General features: G+C 40.5%; 1 protein-coding gene across 1 annotated transcript in view; it reads left to right on the top strand.

Annotated features, from left to right (window-relative positions):
* Window positions 1–21360, top strand: part of LOC109529648 (CUB and sushi domain-containing protein 3-like) — a 447797-nt gene that overhangs the window by 320210 nt on the left and 106227 nt on the right. The window contains exons 55-56 of the mRNA XM_019893029.1: window positions 6194–6379; window positions 8202–8375. Of these exons, the coding sequence (XP_019748588.1) occupies window positions 6194–6379; window positions 8202–8375 (360 nt within the window). The remainder of the gene's footprint in view (window positions 1–6193; window positions 6380–8201; window positions 8376–21360) is intronic.

Genomic DNA, 21360 nt, shown 5'->3' with positions numbered 1-21360 from the left:
AAGAGTTGGGTCCATGCTGAATTGACACCATATTATGTATGGCAGCTGTGCAAAGATGGGAAAAGTCAGTGAAATGTCTATAATTGTTTTCCAAATATATATATATATATATATATATATCCATCCATCCATTTTCCAGCAACAAAACACCGGTTTGGAACGTTCCACAATTGCAGAGATTAATTGGAAACAGGTGAGTGTCATGGTGACAGGAACATTCCCCAAAGGCTCAGTTGTTCACAAGCAAGGATGAGGTGAGGCAAGTCGTCAAACAGTTTAAGAACATCTGTCAAGATAGAATTGCAAGGAATTTCGGATGTTTATATCTGTGGTCCATAATGACATCAACGAATTCGGTGAAGCTGGAAAAAGAAATTGTGCACATAAGCAGCAAGGTCGAACACCAACATTAAATTCCCTTGACATTCAATCCCTCAGGCAGCACCACATTAAAAACCAGGATTATTGTGTAAAAGGATATTGCCACGAGGGCTCAGGAACACTGCAGAAAACCATTTTGAGTTGACACAGTACTATAAATGCAAGTAAAAACTGTACCGTGCAAAGTGAAAGCCATGTATCAACATCACCCATGCTTCTCTGGGCCCGAGGTAATCTGAGATGGATTGATTGAAGATAGAAAAAAGTGTGTTGTCTTTTGATGCGTCTACATGTCAAACTGGTTGTGGAAATCATGGATGTCGTGTTCTTTGGGGCCCAAGAGGAAAAGGACTATCCAGATTTTTTGCGAAAAGTTCAAAAGCCAGCATCTGTGACATTATTTGTCAAGTCTGAAAGGTACATACGGGTTTTGGAGCAACACATGCAGAAATTCAAGCACCATATTTTTCAGGGCCATCCCTGTTTATTTCACAAGACAATGCAAAGCAACATTCTGAAAATTTTACAACATTGTGGTTTTGTAGTAAAAGAGTCTGCCAGCAGTCCAGACTTGTCTCTCTTTGAAAATGTGTAGTTCAAAATATGTCAACGTAGACCCCGGATTATTGAGCAAATTAGGTTGTACATCAAGAGGAAATGGGAAAAAAATCCGACCTACAAAGCTTCAACAATTAGTATTCTCAGTTCCCAAATGTTTAATGAGTATTGTTGAAAGGAAAGGTGATGTCACAATGTGTGCCCAATCCCATGTTTTTTGGGATGTGTTACAGGGATCAACTTCAAAACGAGTGAATATTCACAAAAGAATGACTGACCGAATCATGAATACGAAATCAAGTTTATCAGTTTGAACATTAAATGTCATGCCGTTGCAGTGTATTAAACAGGGATGAGATTTTTCCACTTTTTGGTGGAATTCCGCTTTTTTCCAGTCAAAATGGAAAAAATTATTTCTGGGCTGCCGGACTTGTCTTCGGCAGACTCGGGACTCGCAATGTTTACAAATAAAGTTTGCAAGCATCCATTTTGAATACCGTTTTTTGTCGCGAAGCATTAGTTTGTCCTTACTTCGTATATGGGCTAAAACTTGTTGTGATTGGTCGCTATATCGGCAAATGCAGAATCACAACCAATCCGTGTTCGCCTTCCTAAACCCCTTTTCTGCGAATTATGAATGGTTTTGCACGAGGGATGTAGTGTATTGAAATTACTCGCGTATGTAGTCTGTATTAAACAAATTCCGAATGTTATCGAGATTCGTGACGAAGCTAACGTGTGTCAGATAGATGCGGATCTGAAAAACAAGTTTCGATGGGACTGGTTGGATAGAAAGCTGACGGTGTCCCCAGTAGGAACCAGTAAAGAGGAACCATTGTCTGTGCTTCTGTTGGATTTCGTGAAAAAGCTCGATGTCGCTGGTAAAGCTCTGTGTACAGTGTGTGACGATGTCATTCTATACGGAAAATGCATTCATAACCCATATATAGTAAAAAGTTTGGGACTTCACTATCACTGTATGACGTAAGAATCAACAGCTTTTTATCACATTTACACATTTTATGAATATCAGTAATGAACAAATCTTAAATATGGCAGGGAATGTGTTTCCTTTTTTAGCAGCAAATTTGAAGTTACATGTTGGTGCTCACCAGGAATGCATAAGCAAAATTGCACAAAGGCCTATGTCAAATTTTCATTCACTTGAAAGAATAGTGAACAATCTTGCGATTTTTTTCTGTGAAAGTTTCAAGTAGTGTGTACTGTACATTGAATATACTTCATCTTTAGCATGTTTAGTATAAAGTGCCAATTTTGTAAGCAAATAAGGAATGGTATTTCAACAAAAACTGTAAAAAAATTTTGATAAAATGAATGGTTTTAAGGCTTTAAAATCTCTAAAACCCATTAGCTTCTGGGGGTTTTGCCCCCCTGTTCCCCCATCCGCGGCGTTGCCCCTGTACCCCACTGGGGGCCTGTGGCCCACAAACCCCCGGCTGATTTTCAGATTTTTTCATCTCTAGCCACTCTCATCCCTGATTCAATTCAATATAGGTTGAAAAACATTTGCAATCATTGTATTCAGTTTGTATTTTTATTTTACCAACTTCAGTGGTAAAATAAAATCGATCGCAAGTCTATATCTGCAACAGCCTTACTGAACATGGCAGGTGTGTAGGCTTTACGATTAATATGTCGCTGTTTGAACATAAGACCTACGAGTTTCCCAGTTTCCTGTAATTTTCCTATTTTAGGAAGAAGAAGAAACTGTTGGACTTTTTTAAGGGTGTGTAGTTTTTTTTTTTTGTTTTTTTTTTTCCAAGTTGGGATCATAGTTGCAATTCAAAACTACAAACCTTTATGAGTTGAGTTGTGAGTTTAAATGTGGGGTGTAAATGACTCCATAAAGGCAAACTTAGATAATAAACAAAATGTTCATATGTCATTAGGATTTCCGATGTCAAAATATGTCTGTAAGTATCTATAATTACTCACATTCAGCCAGCTCTGCAGAGCATTTGCATTATTGAGGCAATTTGATGTTGCTCTGAACTTAATTTCACCCTCATTGTTTTTCAGTGCCCTATAAATCCTTGTCAGCAGCGGCGTTTTGAAGATTTAGCTACTCTGAAAATGGATGCTTGTGAATTTGTGTGCAATTGACGCTTTCAGTACTTTTGTTTTCAGGAAAAAGTGTCTGATGTTCCTTTCATTGTCTGTGCTTAAGATAGCTCAGACCCAGTTGTCACCATTTGCAGAAAAAAATATTCCTCGGGTCATGTAAACCTATTTTAATTTTGCTGATATGAACAAGGCTGCACATGGTGTTTATTCAAATGAGGCATCAAAAAAGGGGTGAAAGGAGATCAAAATTTGAAGGTTTCTTGAGTGATGCATCCTTCTATGTCATGTCATGTTGAAATAAAATGGTCGTGGTTGATGTAGTTAAGACAGCACACCGAAATGAGATAGGGTTTGTGAAAATGTTCTCATGCTTTGCTTTGTGATTTAACCGACAATATTATGTGCATATTATTGAGGACACAGCTAACATGTTTTAAGTTGCTATAACCATTTGTTAAAACACACAAAGCAGCCTAATAAAGCACAGGTGTCAAACTCCAGGCCCAGGGACCAGAACTGGCCCACAACAGCATTTTATGTGGCCTGCTAAGGCAAATCACATGCATCGACATAATCAATCCATCCGTCTATCCATGCTCTACCTTTTATTCAGGGTCTCAATCTGTGACGAGCTCAAAGGTCCAGTAAAGCCCCTATCCACTGAGCGGGGAACAATTGCCAGTATTTGCGAAGGCAGTGATTGATTGTGGCCTTCTCGTCAGAGTTCGTTCAAGGCCACAGATGTTAGCTAAATGGTCATCAGACGTTCGGCACATTTTCATTTTTTTTTTTCCTGTCGTAAGGAAATTTTGAACATGTTCAAAAATTGCATACATGAGCATTGAGGGCCCCCAACAGAATGAGGCAGTCTCCAGGGGGAGAGATCTCCAGCACACCCTTCACTCCAAAAAGGGTGGGTACTTTAAGCTGCTGTTTGGTGTATAAGCAGCAGCAACAGTCAGGACCTTACCCAAAGGCTGAGGGAGGCTACCCTCGAGTTCAGTGGGGTCACCCTCAACGTACAGGCTCCAAACCAGGGGGCAATAAGTATGCCCACACCTGCTCTCCGCGTCTCACCACGGGCAAATCCAGAGTGGGAGAATCCGAGCCCTCTCGAGAGGACTGGTACCAGAGCCCGAGGTGTGTAAGTAGTGAGTCCGACTATGTCTAGTCAGAACTTGTCTGCCTCACACATCAGCTTGGGCTCCTTCCTTGTCCGAGAGGTGATCTTGCAGGTCCCGAAAGCTAGCTTCTCTACCTGGGAATCAGACTGCCGCTCAGCTCACAGGGCATCCGACCCCGTCGAGCCATCCCACAAGTGGTGATCTTGGGATATGGGACACATGTTGCCCTTTCTGGCTGTGCATGGCTCGGCCTCATGGGTGCAGGCTAGCGAGCCCCACCTCCAGGCCAGTGACGGGCAAGGTAAAAGTCCAACATTTTTATTCGTAAGGGGTCTGAGAGCCGTGCTTGGTCTGGTGACTCACCTACAACCTGTTTGCCATGGCTGACCCTGCCAGGGGCCTAAAGCCACAGACTACTTACTTCCTGGGATCATTGAGACACACAAATCCCTCCACGATGGTAAGGTGACTGAGGGTGCTTTCTTCCAAAAAATTTGATATTGCAATTGTGTTTTGTTACCAATTCCCCTTTAAAATTAATTGAAAAATAGTTAAACAAAAAAATGGCTTCTCATTTTAAAATTAGGTATCCGTGAATTTGTGTGTAAAACAGGGTGTCCATAAAGTCTCTTTACCATGTCAAAAATTTATTAAAAATGCAATTTATTAGATATTTTATTCAGATTTGTTCTATTGTACTCAGTGTTTAGTAAAGTTTTTTATCATATTGCATTTGTGGTGTGGGATCATGTGCAATCGAATAATTGGTCCATTTTTCTTCAACGAGACATCAGTTTCTACAAATGTTTACCTTGACCTTTTAACTGAATATGTGGCACCACAACTGAATGACCTTCAACCAACCATCATTTTTCAGCAAGATGGTGCACCACCACATTGGGGGTTGCATGTTCGTGGGTTCCTCAATCAAACATTTCCAGACCGGTGGATTGGGAGGGATGGGTCAATTCCTTGGCCACCACGTTCACCAGATATCACTCCCCTGGACTTCTTTCTATGGGGCTATGTTAAAGATATCGTGTATTGAACAAAGATAAGGGACATTACTGACCTAAAGCAAAGGATGACTGATGCCATTGCCACAATTGATGAGGCTATGCTACAGAGTAAGAAATCGAGTACCGTCTTGATGTGCTTCATGCAACTAATGGTGCCCATGTCGAAGTGTATTAAAAGAGGTAAAAAAAAAAAACTTTAATAAATGCTGAATACAATAGAACAAATCTGAGTAAAATATCTAATCAATTGCATTTTTAATACATTTTTGAAATGCTAGAGACTTTATGGACACCCTGTATATAAGGCGATCATGTATTTATATGGGCTCACATTTATAATGGTCCTCCGAGGGATAGCCTAACTACGATGTGGCCTGCAACAAACATGAGTTTGACCTCCCTGGAGCAATTGTTTTGCGCAGCATATCATTTTACTTCCAAAAGCCTGTCTTTACTTTTAGTTGTATTTTGCTTAGTTTTCCTCTTGTCTGCTGCCTCTTGGCCAGGTCGGCATCACAAATGATAATCTGTTTGTAATAGCCTTACCTGGATAAATAAAGGTTGAATACCATAAATACATCTTTTTTTTTGTTTTTTTTTTTTTTATATTTTGATATTTGGATAGCCAAATCAAAATTCAATTGAATAATCGGATATGCAGATTAAAAACAACAACAAAAAAACATTCTTGGTCATTAGTATTGAAGACAACTAAAACACATTTCCACCAACAGTCTTTCATTTTTAGATACTCAACATTTTATACTTACATTTAAACTATGTGGAGCAGCACACTATTTTTCTCTCTAGAAACATGAGTAAGATTTTAGAGAAATCTCTCCCGATAATTTTTGGTCTTGGCGGTGTACACGAAAATAAGTGGGTATTCGGTACTCGAGTCAAAAATGATGCCTCCAGCATTTTTGTATTTTTTTCAGTCATGATCCCCAAATGCCTCGGATTTGTTTGAGCTCTCATAAAAAGCAACCAACCGGTACATTTTTTTTCTTTTTGTTTTCCATACAGTGGTGAATTGCACGGACCCTGGCATCCCTGCCAATTCAATCCGTGAAAGCAAGATTGAGCACGGCAACTTTACATTTGGCAGTGTGGTGTTCTACAATTGCAACCCTGGATATGACCTGTTTGGCTCCTCGGTGCTAACCTGCCAACCAGTTGGCCACTGGGACAAACCTCTGCCAGAATGCATCGGTACTGTGGTTAATTCAACAATTATTCCTGCTTTCGTTCTGTCTTTCATTCTTTCTTTATTTATTTATTTTGCTCTTTCTTGTTTATTTCTTTCTTTTATTCTTTTGTTTTCTTCGATTTTCATTATTTTGTTTTCTTTCTCTTTTTGTTTCTATATTTCTTTTGTTTTTCCTTTGTCTTTGTTTAGTTTTTTCTTTCTTTTGCTCTTTTGTTTTCTTTTGCTCTTTTGTTTTTATTTCTTTTGTGTTTTTCTTTCTTTCAGTCTTCTGTGTTCTTTCTTGTTTTAGTTTCATTTGTTTTTTGTTTTCTTTTTTTCCTTCTTTCATTTTCCTTTCCCTCTTTTTTTCTTTCTTTCAATCTTTAGTTTTCCTGTTTTTTGTGTATTTTTTTCAAATTCTGTCTTGCTTGCTTTCCTGTTTTATTTGTTCATTTACATTCAATTTTGCTTTTTTCCCCCATTTTTGCTATCTGTCATTCTTTCTTGGTTTTCTTTTTTCCTTTTTTGTGTTTCTTTTGTTCATTCTTTTATTTACCTTTTTTCATTGTCTTTCTTTCATTTGTATTTCCTTCCTTTTTTCATTTTTCTGTTTTGTTTTTATTTTTTTCTTTCTTTTTAGATTAACCAAATATCATTTGTCTTTTGATTTTCTCTCTCTCCCTCCGTACCTGTCTTTCACTCTCATATCCAGTTTTACTGTGTCTATCATTTCTTCTTTATTCTGCTCTCTATTGTGAACAGTGTACATAAATGGTTCGACGGGGAGCCTTTTCTGAAAATCGTTGCTCATCTCGTATCTAAGTAATAGAGTGGAATGCTTTTTCAAAGTGCAACAATTTTGAAAATTAGCCTCTTGTGTTCGAATGTATGTGCAGCAGTATATGAGATTGTAATGTTGCTCCCATGCTGAGAGAAATGACTTCACATTTTTGCAAAAGACACATGATTCTTCTTACAATATAAATATACAAGGGACACAATGTATTCCAACCGAAGGTATTAATGGCTGATGCCGATCAATTGGATTTTTTGGAAATTAACTTGCACTTGACAGTGGTAATTAACCAACACAAACCCAAGAATAACTACCAATACAGTGCATGGCCAGTGACCTTCAAAATATACATGCAATCAGTATACCGTACATTTTATCATGCGTCCGGAAACATCCGGACAGAATCAGATTCTGCAAACGTAGACTCAGATAAAAGTTTTGGACAAAAAGTATTTATTGACAAAAAATGGTGCCAGACTGACAAAGTACAACTAATGACGTGGGTTACAAAAAACCAGGATAAAACAAGAGGAACCAAAAAACTCTTGCAAAAGGCAAGGAATAGATAAATGAAAATAGTTTGTCTCAAAAGGACAAGAGGAGCCAAACCCGTGTAGAACATACCGTGGATAACTCAACAAACAGAACATGACAACATGTGGTTGACAACACAAAGACACCAGTGTGTCTACTTTCACACCAAATATAGTCATTTCAAGAAAATACATGAATGTTTTCCAATTAAAACTGTCCTGTATTCTGCAGAGACAAAAAAAAAGGTTTACTTGTGGATATGCTGATGAACCGCTCTTACTCCTTACTTACTCCAGTGCACCCCAGTGGGGCCAAATAAAGGAGCAGTATGTGTAAAGCTTTTTTTTTTTTTTTTTTTAGCAATCCGGTGGGTGTTTGAGAAGCATGAAATCGTGTCACATACTGCCTATATGGATTTCTGTTTTATGAAAGGCACTGAGCCATGCAATCGCAATTCTTCCATCCATTTGTTTTTTTCATTGACATTCTTATTTTTGACTGCTCACTCTCTGCAGAGGTGGACTGCGGACAACCAGGATGTCCTCCACACGGAGTTATGATTGGAGAAAAGTTCACCTTTGGCTCTACGGTGCAATATTCCTGCTCTGGAGACCGCCAGCTCGTGGGAGACTCATCACTCACTTGTCAGCTTAATGGCCATTGGAGTGGCCCGCTGCCCCACTGCTCAGGTACACGCACACGCACACACACACACACACACACACACACACACACACACACACACACACACACACACACACACACACACACGCACACAACACTCTAATAGAATCGCATTAGACAACATACTTGTCCACATAAATGAGATGTTTAAGTCTTTATTCTCCCCTCAGCTTCCTATGACATTGACAAAAATGTAATTACAAGCATCACCATCCTGACAGCATTTTGTACATTTTTGTTGAAATCAACAATTCACAATGGATGGGCTGTTATAGGTAGTGTTAATTTTGTTAATGAAAACTACACAAAAATATTTTCATCAATGCACATTTTTCACCGGATGAAAACTTGACCAGATGAGACTAAAAACCCCGTTAATAAAACAAAACAAAAAAAAAAAAAACTGGGCCTAAATTAGGCTGCATTTTCATGGCCTAATGAAGAGAAAACAAAAATGCTGCTCACTAAATTAAGACTGGGCGAATATCAATGGACATTTTAGGTCATGAACAAAGATGACACAAATGTATGATTTTGTCAAATTATCTCTCCTTCTCCTCCTCAGTTATTTAACTGTTGTGCCAATAGTTATCACTTGAAATAATGGTATCCCCTGCTACAATGAGTGAGAACTTTACGAGTTTGTTTTCATTTAAGGTTTTTTTTTTTTGTTTTATTATTTTTTTTAAGTGCTTGCATTCAATGATCGATTGCTGCGTGGAAAAGAATGCAAGTACTGTACTCATTCGCACCAAACAGCAATAACCATATGTGACCAAATTGGGGGTATGTGGAAACATTTTATAATTTTGCACCAAAAATCAGATCAGCCGCATGTCAGCTCAAGTGTCAGGGGCAGTTTTTTTTTTGTTTTGTTTTTTCTGCGTACAACCACATTGCCACAACAATTGTCACTCGATTGAAGAGACACATCGCAACTCACCACAAAGACATCTTGGTAAGTTAACAAAGAGTTTGAAAAACAACGGCTTTAGAGTTCCAACAAAAACAAACAGACCACGAAGTAATGCTGTCTCATGTACTAGCTCCTAGCATGTAGCGTTAGTCGTCACTTGTTGATATAATTGGGTGTGAAGTTGAATTTGTGCGAACTGAGATGTGTTATACCGGTCGGGCAACTATGGTTTCATTTGCATTGCTAGTTTAGTTTGGAGTATGAGCTAATCTACGAGCGGCTAGCGAACTATCGCCAACACAAATCACCTGGATAGCTGCACATGGATGCAAACTAAAAATTCATCTAGTTAAAATGAAATAAAATAATATTGCACACTTAATTGAGAACAACTTTAACCGACATTTTCATACAAGAAATAGCCTAAATGTGAAAGTAAAGTAGTCTCTGTTTTGAATGTCTGGACTTTCCAGAGTTCTGTGATATCAAAATGGGGTCCCAAGCTGAAAAAAAATGTGAACCACTACTTGTGGGGCCTCTTTGAATCCTTGTTTTGGTCAAGAAAATTTCCTTTCCTATTGTAGCTGAGTGAAATTAACCAGAAGTACCTTGAGGGGAGGATCCTTAGAATTCTACAAATGTTGAGGAAAGGTGCCTGCAAGCAACCTTTAAGACCCCTTTAGCAAAGGTTACTACCGAAACCAACATTTGCGAAATGGCATTACACACAATTCTTCAAAGCAGCAACATTTCAAGCAACAAGACATCAACATAGTTGACAGACTATGTGAACATGTTCAAATTTCACTCTAAAAATCCAATTTACAAATCTCACACACAAGGCGCATTTTGTTCTTTCTATTTCCTCTTCTGCACTGTTCACACACGTCTTTGCTGCAATATTTCAAGCCTTGAGAGGTTTCATCCTCTCTGAATCATTTGCTCTGAGTGCATGTAGAGAACTCACAAGATTGCACGCTACCTTGGCCTCTCATGGCAATGTTAACAAAGCTTTTAAATGTTGGAAATGAACCACACCCTTCTTCAGTCTCAATTACAGTACTTTCCAGTTCCAACTAGCTGAAAGCCAATCAGGAAGGTCACTGAGCATTTGCTGGTTCTCACCACTGCCATTTAGGACTCCAACACTAAAATCTGGAACATTGCTTGCAATTGTTAGCGATCACAAATGAACTTCCATATCTTTCCTCCAGACTGTTACTAGCTGGATAAGATGCTGTGTCTGTTCTCAACAAGAAGTAACTGTCAGCCACCTTTCTTGCAGGACCACCAACATACTTGCGGAGGTGGTAGATCTTTTTCTTTACTAGGATGTTCTTTCTTTCGATCAGCATTTGAAAATCCATTTTCCAATGTACTTAAGTGGCTTGCCATTAAAAACCTGCAGGCTCTGGTACAGATAGACAGCTTATCTTGATGGGTTTGGCGAACGCAATGGCCAATGCAGTAACTCCATCTTCCTGCATGCCGTTGCTTGTAGTTTGCCCTCTAGTGGTGTTTTGTGACATAGCGAATGGCTGTGCACTCGGATTGAGGCATGAAGATTCTATCTTGGGTTCAGATTGATTTACTAGTGGTTTTTTTTTTCTTTTCTGCTCCCTTCATGAAGAAAGGTCTGATAATTTGTCATCTGGGTTGCTTTCTTGTTTATAAACGTTTCAGCATTCATTTACTTCAAGGTTTATAAATGTTCAAGTTTCTCCGTTTTGCTCTCACACTGGTTTTCAACATTCTCTGCTTCCTGTCTTGCGAGCCTTCCTTTTTTTCTGAAATTCAAGAGCTTTTAGTTTCTTTCTTTCACATTCCATCTGTTCCGTTATGTTAAGAGCGGCTTCAGTTGCTGCTAGTTCTACTGCTGCATCTTGTTGTTGCTATATCACTTTACTCTCATCTTCTGCAAGATTTGCTCATGCTTGTTGCATGATCTACGAAACTCTATCATGTGTCCAATCTGCGGCGTGTGTCCGTCAGGAGTTCCACAACTATGTAGCTCTTCGTTGGTGTATTTCACTTCTTCTGAGGTATATTTCATTCAATCAATGCGCTTGTGCAATTTTGCGCCAACAGGGTCATCAAGTGCTGTTTTAGCTTGTTGAGCAGCAGTTTTCCATTTGTCATAACTGACCTTGAAGCAAGCTTGAAGCTTATTTATGCTTTCTTCATGCCGTGCTTGTCCTTTCTCAGTGAGCGTTCTCATTCTTCCACTTTTCCTCAAGGTCTCTGCTGCAGCAATGTGTTTTGTGCTTACTTGAGATGAGCTTATGTCTGAAGATTGTTCATCAGGAGATTCATCTTGTTTCAACTCCATTTTCAGTGTCACGGCCTTGTTGGTGGCCCATGTCATTTTCTTGTCTATGCGCTCCTATTTAATTTGAATTTAAGTGTACTCAGATAAATAGTGTGGCTTGAACTCAACTTTATGGAACAACCTTTAAATAGTACAAACTTAAATGGTCAATATTCAAATATGAACCTAAATGTGTGTTGTAAAAACCTTAAAACAATCTCTTATGTAATATAATACAGTTAAACAGGTGTTCCAAAACAGGAGAAAAAAATTACTTTAGTTGGCCAGGTCAATCAAAATAATGAATTGCCCATTAAATGCCTTAGTGTAATAACTGTCACTTAGCATCAAACAAGCAATTCCCAAATTTAAACTTGTCATTCAAACCACGGCAGGTTACCCTTTTCAGCACTCATGGATTCCCTCAAAAGTTATCAGTGTCCCCACTTCTTCCCATTATTCATGCTCTAAATGTTCAGTTGAATGTCAATCCTTTCTTTATTAGGTGGTAACACTCCTCCTTATGAAAAAGACCACAGCGTATGAGATTTAACTGCGTTATCTGATTTAACTTGCGTTATCTGATGAGGTCACGAGTGGCACGGGGCACCCCAATGTTGCATGAGCTCACCTATTCTGTTCATCTTATTTACAAATGACTGTGGTAGTTCCCAACCAAATCAGTATGTTGTAACATTTTCAGATGACACAGTCTGCTCACTAGTGACTCTGGCATCAGCAGTCACTGTGACGGGATAGACACATTTGTTGACTGGTGTAATGAGCACCACCAAAGCATAAATGTGGAAAAAAACTGGGAAAATGTTATTTAACCCGAAATCAATTGGCGACCACAGACCCATTTCTATTAATGGCGCGTAGATGAAGTAGGTCTCCTTTTACAAATACTTGGGGATTTACAGGGATTGCAGGCTTAACTGGCAGACACACATATCAAATGTCTGCTCGAGGATCCATCAGCGCCTTCACTTCTTGCGGCGGCTGAGAATATTTGGAGTTGGCAGAAGCATTATGTTGATTTTCTACAGAGCGACCATTGACTCAGTCCTGCGCTTTGGAATAACCAGTTGGTTTGGAAACCTAACTGTTAAATACAAAAATCAGATGACCAGCTTGTTTAAGACAGCAGAGAAGATAATGGGGCAGCCCCTACTCCCTGCTCACCAGGATATATATGTCCAGTTTGGAAGTCTTCTTTCACCAGCGGATCGCACGTCATGATCACAGCGTCCATGACCTCAAACACGTCTGATAAAAGCTAAATTTGAAAGTAAACTGCAGCATCCATTGACAAATACCGAGAATAGTTCAATTCTCCTCTCCCATTTAGATCCGCTTCATTTCCAAGCACCGACACTCAGTTCCACACACGCACATCTGTGCTCCGCGCCGACGCGCCTCTCTGCTTATCCTCAGCTCCACCAGCCATCTATCCGGCTGGACCAATGTAGGCTGTCCTACAGCGCCGACATGTCTGCTGAACAAAATCGGGATGTGCAAAATGCTGCCCATTAGTGGTGCACAAAAACACAAGCGTGCCACGGCTGTCAAGCGGTGACAGTCAAATTGCGTCAACATTCGCCTCCTCAAAATCAGTGCCGGTACATGCACGGAAGGCACAACCACCAAGCACAGAATGTCACGGAAAAATTACTGAGAACAGTCCACATCAAGTCCACAATGGATCTACACGAAGAACAACAAACACCATATGACAAAAACAAATGACAAAAAGAATGCAGAGCTCTTGAAAAGTTCTTGAAGAGGACTGCCAACCATGGCACCAATTGGGACTAAAAAAACAACACCATCCCAAAAATGCCGTCAGACCCCCCGAAAAAAAGATCAATACAAAACTCAATCAGCACACAAAATAAGGAAATTCACATACATTGATTAAACCAAAAAACTGCAATATTTATTTCATAGGCCACATTGACTCAAAAGCAAAAGAGGTCCACAAATCTCAACAGAAACACACATCTTTGGGCCAAACTCCGAACTTGTCTTCTTGGACAGCATCTATTGTGGCTATTAAGTGCATCAACTAACTGTCCCCGAACAGCTACGTATGAAGATCCTCTTCTTCAAAGTGATTTTAACCGAAAATAAATTACCTGAAAATTATGACTTATTTATGTCTGTAGCTGTGGAATATTTTAGTATTGGGATATTCTACTGAAAATTTTAACGAATCACAGAGTATTCGGATAAAAAAATAATCATATTTTTTGCATGGTTATAAATAAATAAGTTTAAAAAAACTCATTTGCACTAAATAATGAACGATCAACTCGTTTTCATTTTTAGACAATCAACAATTAATGCTTAAATTTGATCTGTGCAGTGCAGCAAACTAGTTTCCTCGAGTCACATTAGTGGGAATTTACACAACTCTCTCCCCAAATTTTCTTCTATGAGACAAAGTGACGATACAACCCCAGTAGCGATTTTGCTGTTGTACACCGGCTAATGCATCGCACTTGAGTAAGCTTGGTTTGATAAAGTGATCAGCAGGAACGGCGACCATGTCATGCTGTCAGCATCACTGTGTGCAGTCATTTAACTCTTAAACTGTGATCCGATGGCTCGCAATGTCTTGCTTGCTTCGCGGCTAGCTGGAGCTGCCACAAGAGAGTCACTGTAATTAACTCTCTAGGTTGCGGACTTTACCTGCAAAATATTATCTGAATTAGAAAAAATAAATAAATACATAAATATATTGATTATTATTTTTTGGTGAGGAATTACTCAAAAGTTTTTCATAGATTTTGGAATTGCCCCATTGTCTAATAAACAACGGGTTTTTATGAATTCTATTTCTGTTTGTGTGTATCCACACCTTTCCTTTTGCTTTGAACACATATTTCTTGGCCTCAATGACCCTCTACTTGTGACAAAAAAACAAGAAAAAGTTTCATGGCTATTTTTTTTTTTTAATGAGTGTTCTCTCAACATCATTTTAGTGTGAGACTCGAGCATCTTCGTGTAGTCTGTCAGCTAAGTTCCTGTTGCTTTAAAGATTTCTGCTGGAAAGAATTGTGGGTAATATTCTTTCTGAAGGTTGCAACGAGGCAACTTTCCAAAGCATTACAGTCCAGGGGTGTCAAACTCAGGTCCTGGAGGGCCACTGTCCTGCATGTCGTCCAAGTCTCCCTGTTGCAACACACCTGATTCAAATGATCAGATCATCAGCAAGCTTTGCGGAAGCCTGACATTGAACCTGTTCATTTGAATCAGGTGTGTTGCAACAGGGAGACTTGGGAAACATGCAGGACAGCGGCCCTCCAGGACCTGAGTTTGACACCCCTGCATGACACAATTCGAATGATCCTATCCTCCAAGTACTGTATTTCCATATCTCAACTCGCTTGAAAAGGGTAGGAAAGAAAATTACCAAGGCAAAAACAAGAATCCGAAGAGGCCCATAGTTTTCTAGCAGTCCAAGAAGCTCTGGCCGAAGGGGGTGCACTGTCGGACCGGGTGTACTGACAGACAGGAGGTGGTGGGGTGTAATCAAAATTAAAAAAAAAACAGACAGGAAGTGGTGTGGTATAGATTTTAAATGAAAAGTGGATACACTCGTAGACCAACTTGTGAAACATGCATTAAGGGCAGTGACGAACGACACTTGTTTCCCTCTTTTTGTGACAATCAGGCAGCAAACCTTGATTATTGTAAATTAATTCCGTTAAACATTTAATACAGGTCAATAATGAAAGCACTGTTTGAACATACAGATCCATAATAGTGTGTGTGTGTGTGTGTGTGTGTGTGTGTGTGTGTGTGTGTGTGTGTGTGCGTGCGTGCGTGCGTGCGTGCGTGCGTGCGTGCGTGCGTGTGTGTGTGTGTGCGCGTGTGTGTGCGTGTGTGTGTATGTCGATAATCTGTTTCGATAATGTTTAACTGTGTGTGTAACAATATGTTTTTGACCAACAAGATCCGTATCGATATTTGGCCTCACGATTTGACACAACCATATGATTTGATTCGATATGATGTCATTGATATGGTATCATTGATATCAGAACATACTAATTCTCTTCATCATGCGAGTTGTAAGGAGTTCGTTGAGCGGTAAATTGCCTCCGCTTTACCCTTCACACCTGGTATGGGAGACCCCAACAAGATCCCATTCACCCCCAGACATAGACTAACGTTGACAACTCGCAAGAATGGGAGGTTTCAATGACCCAAAATAAAAGAAAGAAAGAAAGAAAGAAAGAAAGAAAGAAAGAAAGAAAGAAAGAAAGAAAGAAAGAAAGAAAGAAAATCCCACTTCCTCCTGTGTGGGAATGCACTTGTCTGATAGTGCACCTCTTCCAGCCAGACTCTGCTCCAGCCTTTTTCTGTTTTATTAGTCGCTGCTACTCTGTAAACGCTTCAGTTTTATTCGGTAACTAAAATTTATTTTGACCATGTCCATATTTCCCACGCTGTACCTCATGTCTATGCTTAGGGGAAAAAGAAAACAATTTCTGAATGGTTACTTGAAAGAGAAGTGGGCTAACTTTAATGGGAATGACGGTCTATAATTGAATTAGAGAGAACCTAAACAAATTTCTCTCGCCACTGACTTATACAACTTTGATCTCCCTACATCAGGGGTGCCCAATATGTTGATCGCGATCGACTGCTATCCCACACACTGGTCCCGAATCGGTCGCGAACAGTGTAGGGGAAATGGGAGAAGAAAAAAAAAGATTTGCGTGTTTGGGTGTGTGTTAGTAATACATATTTTTGTGTTAGTGCACATTTCATCCAAAGCATCATATCAGATTCACTTTCACAAAAAAAGGTAATTATAAAAAAACATTTAAAAATCAGGTCACCTTTAACCTACCGGAAGTTGTCAGCGGTCAGCAGTTTGCTATTGCAGCTTGCGATCAGAGCTGGTCCAATGTATCTTTTTATATTATTCTTGTTCTCGTTCAAAGTTTGCTTCATGTACAATTCACCAATGGTACTGGCAAAGAATGGGAATCTGGAACGCTAAGAGAAACATTTTAAAACAGTAGACGTACATACGATAATATCCGCATTTAACGGGCTGCAAAAGTTCGTCCTGTGCCAAGGTAGGCAGTGTTTTCCTTTTCACAAAATGTTTCTGTTTCGTTCATGTTAGGGGCCATTATGGCTGTTGCTCATCATGGCATGCAGCGCGCGTGCGTAGATGTGTGTATGAGTGCACCTATGGTAACGGGTCGATGGCAGAAGGTTGATTGCTTGAAAAGTAGATATTTGGTCAAAATAGGTTTGGCCCCACTGCCATACCTAACCATATTGCTGTGAGAAGAAAAAGAAAAAAATATTGTAGGTGAGCAGACTTAAAAATTCAGCAGGGGATTAAATAATTATTTCCCCCACTGCGATACAAGCAAAAGAGTTGACATTTGTAGGTGGAGTCTTGGAGCAGGAAGTCTCGTATTGTTTGAATATGTTATACTGTAGACCAGGAGTGACCAACCCGCGCCTCGCGAGCCGCATGCGACTCTTTGGCTGGTTCAATGCGGCTCCCGTGCTTTCACATGACATGCGTCGAAAACACTTCCGCGGTGGCACTGCGATTCAAACAACGGCTCTAAATACACAGACCGAACTACGTCAGCCTATCATCAATCCCGTTACTTGATTGACATACAGGGCAACCAATCAAACGACAACTAAATCACCGGATTGACATACAGGGCAACCAATCAGACGACAACTGAATAACCGCTCATGCGCAAACAACGGTACTCAACGCTAAGCGCTAAGCTAGTCAGCTTAAAAGGTAGGGGTTCCCAATACTTCAATCGCGATCGACCTGGAGCCAGCGGACTGGTCCCAAGTCGAGCGCGAGCGTTGGGAGGAGGAGTGTGTGTGTGTGTGTGTGTGTGTGTGGGTGTGTGTGTGTGTGTGTGTGCATTCTTGCATGTGCGCAATCAGGTCGATGACGGGAGGTTCGTCGCTTCAAAAGGAGATCTTCAGTCAAATATGTAGCAAGCTGACCCAAGTAGTAACTACTGCAGCTTGTGTATGTGTGTGTGTGTGTGTGTGTGTGTGTGTGTGTGTGTGTGTGTGTGTGTGTGTGTGCGTGCGTGCGTGCGTGCGCGCGTGCACATGCGTGATGTGGCTCTTTGCAGTAACACAGTAAAAAAAATGGCTCTTAGTCTCTGGTTGGCCACCCCTGCTGTAGACCGTCGCCACAGTGATGAACCAGCTGTGGCGCAAAAAGACATTTGGATAATGCCTATGAGTAAGGTTCAGACAAATTACAGAATAGGATTGTTAACAGCTGACTGAGCACATTTACTGGCCTCAAACTATTCCCCTGTTGAGCTCTTCCCGAATTTTTGAAACAGCGCCTTTGTGGCAAAAATAATGGGCCATTACTGTTCACCACATCCCAGTGGAGCAAAACATTTCAGCATTTCCCACTTTTGAAAAGACACACCAGAAGACGTTTCGATGTGCCTGCAAAGAGCAAAATGTGGAAAATAACCTAAAAAGTAACGCATAATCCTCGATGATCTCATCGTGACAAGGCAAAAGTTGTTTCCTGTATCAATTCACTCCATAGGAGGACATCATCTTTGACTTTAACTGAAAGCACGCCAGAGGAAAAGACCGATTTTTTTGGATGCGCTCCTTTTTCTTCCTGGGCTCTTCCGTCCCATCACCCTTAAGCTCTTGTGAGCGTTTAAGTGGATTCTCTTCCTTTTGAATGCTGACTTGTTTTGTTCAACTCACTGACCCAGATGTAATGTTAGTCAGCAGACCAGTTTGCCAGCGTTTTGTTCTTCGTGTTGCAGTGTGAACTCTGCACTCACCATCATCGTTTGTGTATACTCTTGTCACTCCGAAGTATCGGCATCGGTGAATTTGGTCATACGTAGTCACGAGAAGAACTTGAATCTACATCAATGTCTGCATTTGCTTTTTGTTCTTTATGGATTTGAGTTGTAGAATAGCTAATGTCTTCAGGGTTTAATTTCATCCATCCATTATCTGAAGCCGCTTAATCCTCACAGGGGTCGCTCCGGCGTGCCGGAGCCTATCCCAGCTGTCTTCAGGCAACTTGAACTGGTTGCCAGCCAATCGTAGGGCACACATAGACCATCGCGCTCGCAATCACATATAGGGACAATTTCGAGTGTTCCAGTAGCCTGTCATCCATGTTTTTGGAATGTGACAGGAAGCCGGAGTCAACCAACACAGGCACAGGGGAGAACTTGCAAACTCCACACAGGTAGGCTAGAGCCCGAAATCGAATCCTGCATTGTGAGGCCGGCGTGCTAACCAGTCTATCACCGTGCCGCCCGGATTTAATTCCAATAAATTATTCATGATTCGAAGAGCAAAGAAAGTACATCTACTAAAAAAAAAAAAAAAAATGTATAAAAGGAAGGTTTTAAAGAAATGTATGTTTCTGGTATGTGAGCAAATGATTGCTGACTTATAATACATATCATCGCCGTCCTGTAAACACCACATATGCCCATTTTGGTCTTTTTTTTCACATTTCTACATGAATGGGCTGTCCGACTTTCAAGAATCCCATGAATGTAGTTTAAAAAAATAAATAAATAATCCGTGTGTTTCACAGGACAGAGATGTTGTACTATCTCAGAGTTCAACTATTCAGCTACATTTTCATGATGATTATGTGACTTTGATGAGCATGCCGTCTATAGAGGATGGAGAAGACATGAAAGAAAAAAGTAAAACATGACAAAAATGTACACAGGTGTTTTTCGCAGGACAGTGACGATGTACCATATTTTCCGCACTAAAAGGCGCACCTAATAGCCTTCCATTTTCACCCAACAGCTAAGCTATCTTAGCTGTTGTCGTTTGTTCAAAGCTGATCTGTGACATGTGTTGCGTCGGCGCTGATTGGTTGAACCACGTGCGTACGTGCTCACGCTCACGCGCACATAGCAGAGAGCAGCAGACTATAGAACCGCTGAGGCGCGCTTCACTCGAGTGGCGTCACTACAGCTCTGCATTTCCTTGAGCGTCGCTCCATCTAGTGGATGCATTGTAGATTGCGTCTTATAGTGCACTGCATCCAATATATGAAACAAAAATTACAAAATAAGCCATTCATTGAAGGTGCGCCTCATAATCCAGTGTGCCTTTTAAGTGTGTAAAATACGGCACTACCTCCGAGGTCAATTATTCAGCTACATTTTCATGATGATTATGTGACTTTGATGAGGATACCAAAAGCACTTTGTGATATGCACTCTCATAGATCGAGGGTCACCAAGGTCGCTCCCAAGGACCGAATGAGTAGCCCAAGGGCCTGTTGTGAAATACCTCACCAGTGGTGGAACATTGGATTTTCCTCAGAATGTTGTAGGACTGATCATTTCAAAACGTAAACTCTGGCAGAGTGGTTTAGAGATTCAATTAAGGTATATTGATATTTGTTTGCTTCCTAATTATACTGAGAAATTATTAACATGGTTGTTTTCACATATGTAAATATCATTAATTATGAATAATGACATAACATCATTAAAAATACTTTTAATCAATTTTGTGTGTATCGGATTGGTTGCCCTTCACATGCCCCATCGTGTTTATTTAAATGAAGGTTTTCAAAAAGGCTTGCGGAGTCATTTGCCTCTTGCGCTCAGCTTTTGCATGGTTGAGTTGAAGGCCTTTAATTTCCTTACAAGACATGAAGTCAAATCCTCCACCATCCCAATTAGTGAGATTATAGCTGTCACAGGGCATGTATTGCCGGTCTGCCTGACCTAAACGAAGGAGTCTCATTAAGTCCTGGCAGATGCTTTTGGGTCACACACACAAACACAAATGAACACGCAGAATTCACATGCGGCTTGTCTGAGGGCACGCACTATGGCACGTATATGTGGCTTTACAAGACAACGCTCAGATGGAGAGAACTCAAGAGCAGTCGCTCCAGACACACTTGACTGCAGTATAACGGTAGCGAATGTATTCACACATGCTCAATGTTTTACCCGTGCCACACACTGGCGTATCATCTCCAGTTGACGTGACAAATCCAGTTGTGTGCTTCTGAATAATGATGTGCATAGAAGATAGGAGCTTTGCACAGTTAAGCTTTGTCAACACACTATTAGCTCAGCTGCTTGCTGCTCTGTTGGCAGAGCAAGCAGTCAACACACAGGAAGTGCTGCACAGCTCCAGGAAAAGGATCTCTAAGCCAATAAGGAGCAGATTTCTTGCAAAAATGCAGGATGTACTTGAGGTACACACAGGATAAGCGGCTCAGAAAATGAATGGATGGATACCCAGTCAGCAAAATTGGTCTGGCCCAGCTCTGGCGCAGACACGGCACGACACTCGGCCCACATACCGCAATGAATGACGGTCCTGCAGTGGCCCGGGTCTGGCATCCATGATCCGGGCCGCATTCGGCCCGGATCTGAGCCGCATTGTATCACCATATCCGGCCCTACTCCGGCCCGAAGCTGGGCCAGAACAGGTTCCTGATATCAGCCTTAATTCAACCTCAACTAAGCCACATCTTTCATGAGCCATATTTGACCCACATTTAAAAAAAAAAAGTCTCAAAAACAACTGTTATAAAAATATGTTTATTGTCATAATTTGCGAACCTCACATATAACTCCACATACACTGGAAAAATGCACTGTTCTTTATTTAACAGTGAACACAAAGTCCAAATTGGGATGCAGCTTCCTCTTGAACGGTATTTTTCTATCCATCAAATTGTAGCGCTCTCCATGCACTCTTTTCTTCT

The sequence above is a fragment of the Hippocampus comes genome, unplaced genomic scaffold (assembly GCF_001891065.2).
Source record: "Hippocampus comes isolate QL1 unplaced genomic scaffold, H_comes_QL1_v1.1 scaffold94, whole genome shotgun sequence".
NCBI classification, from domain to species: domain Eukaryota; kingdom Metazoa; phylum Chordata; class Actinopteri; order Syngnathiformes; family Syngnathidae; genus Hippocampus; species Hippocampus comes.
The sequence above is the reverse complement of the archived record's forward strand: the minus strand, read 5'-3'. Positions and strand labels throughout refer to the sequence as shown.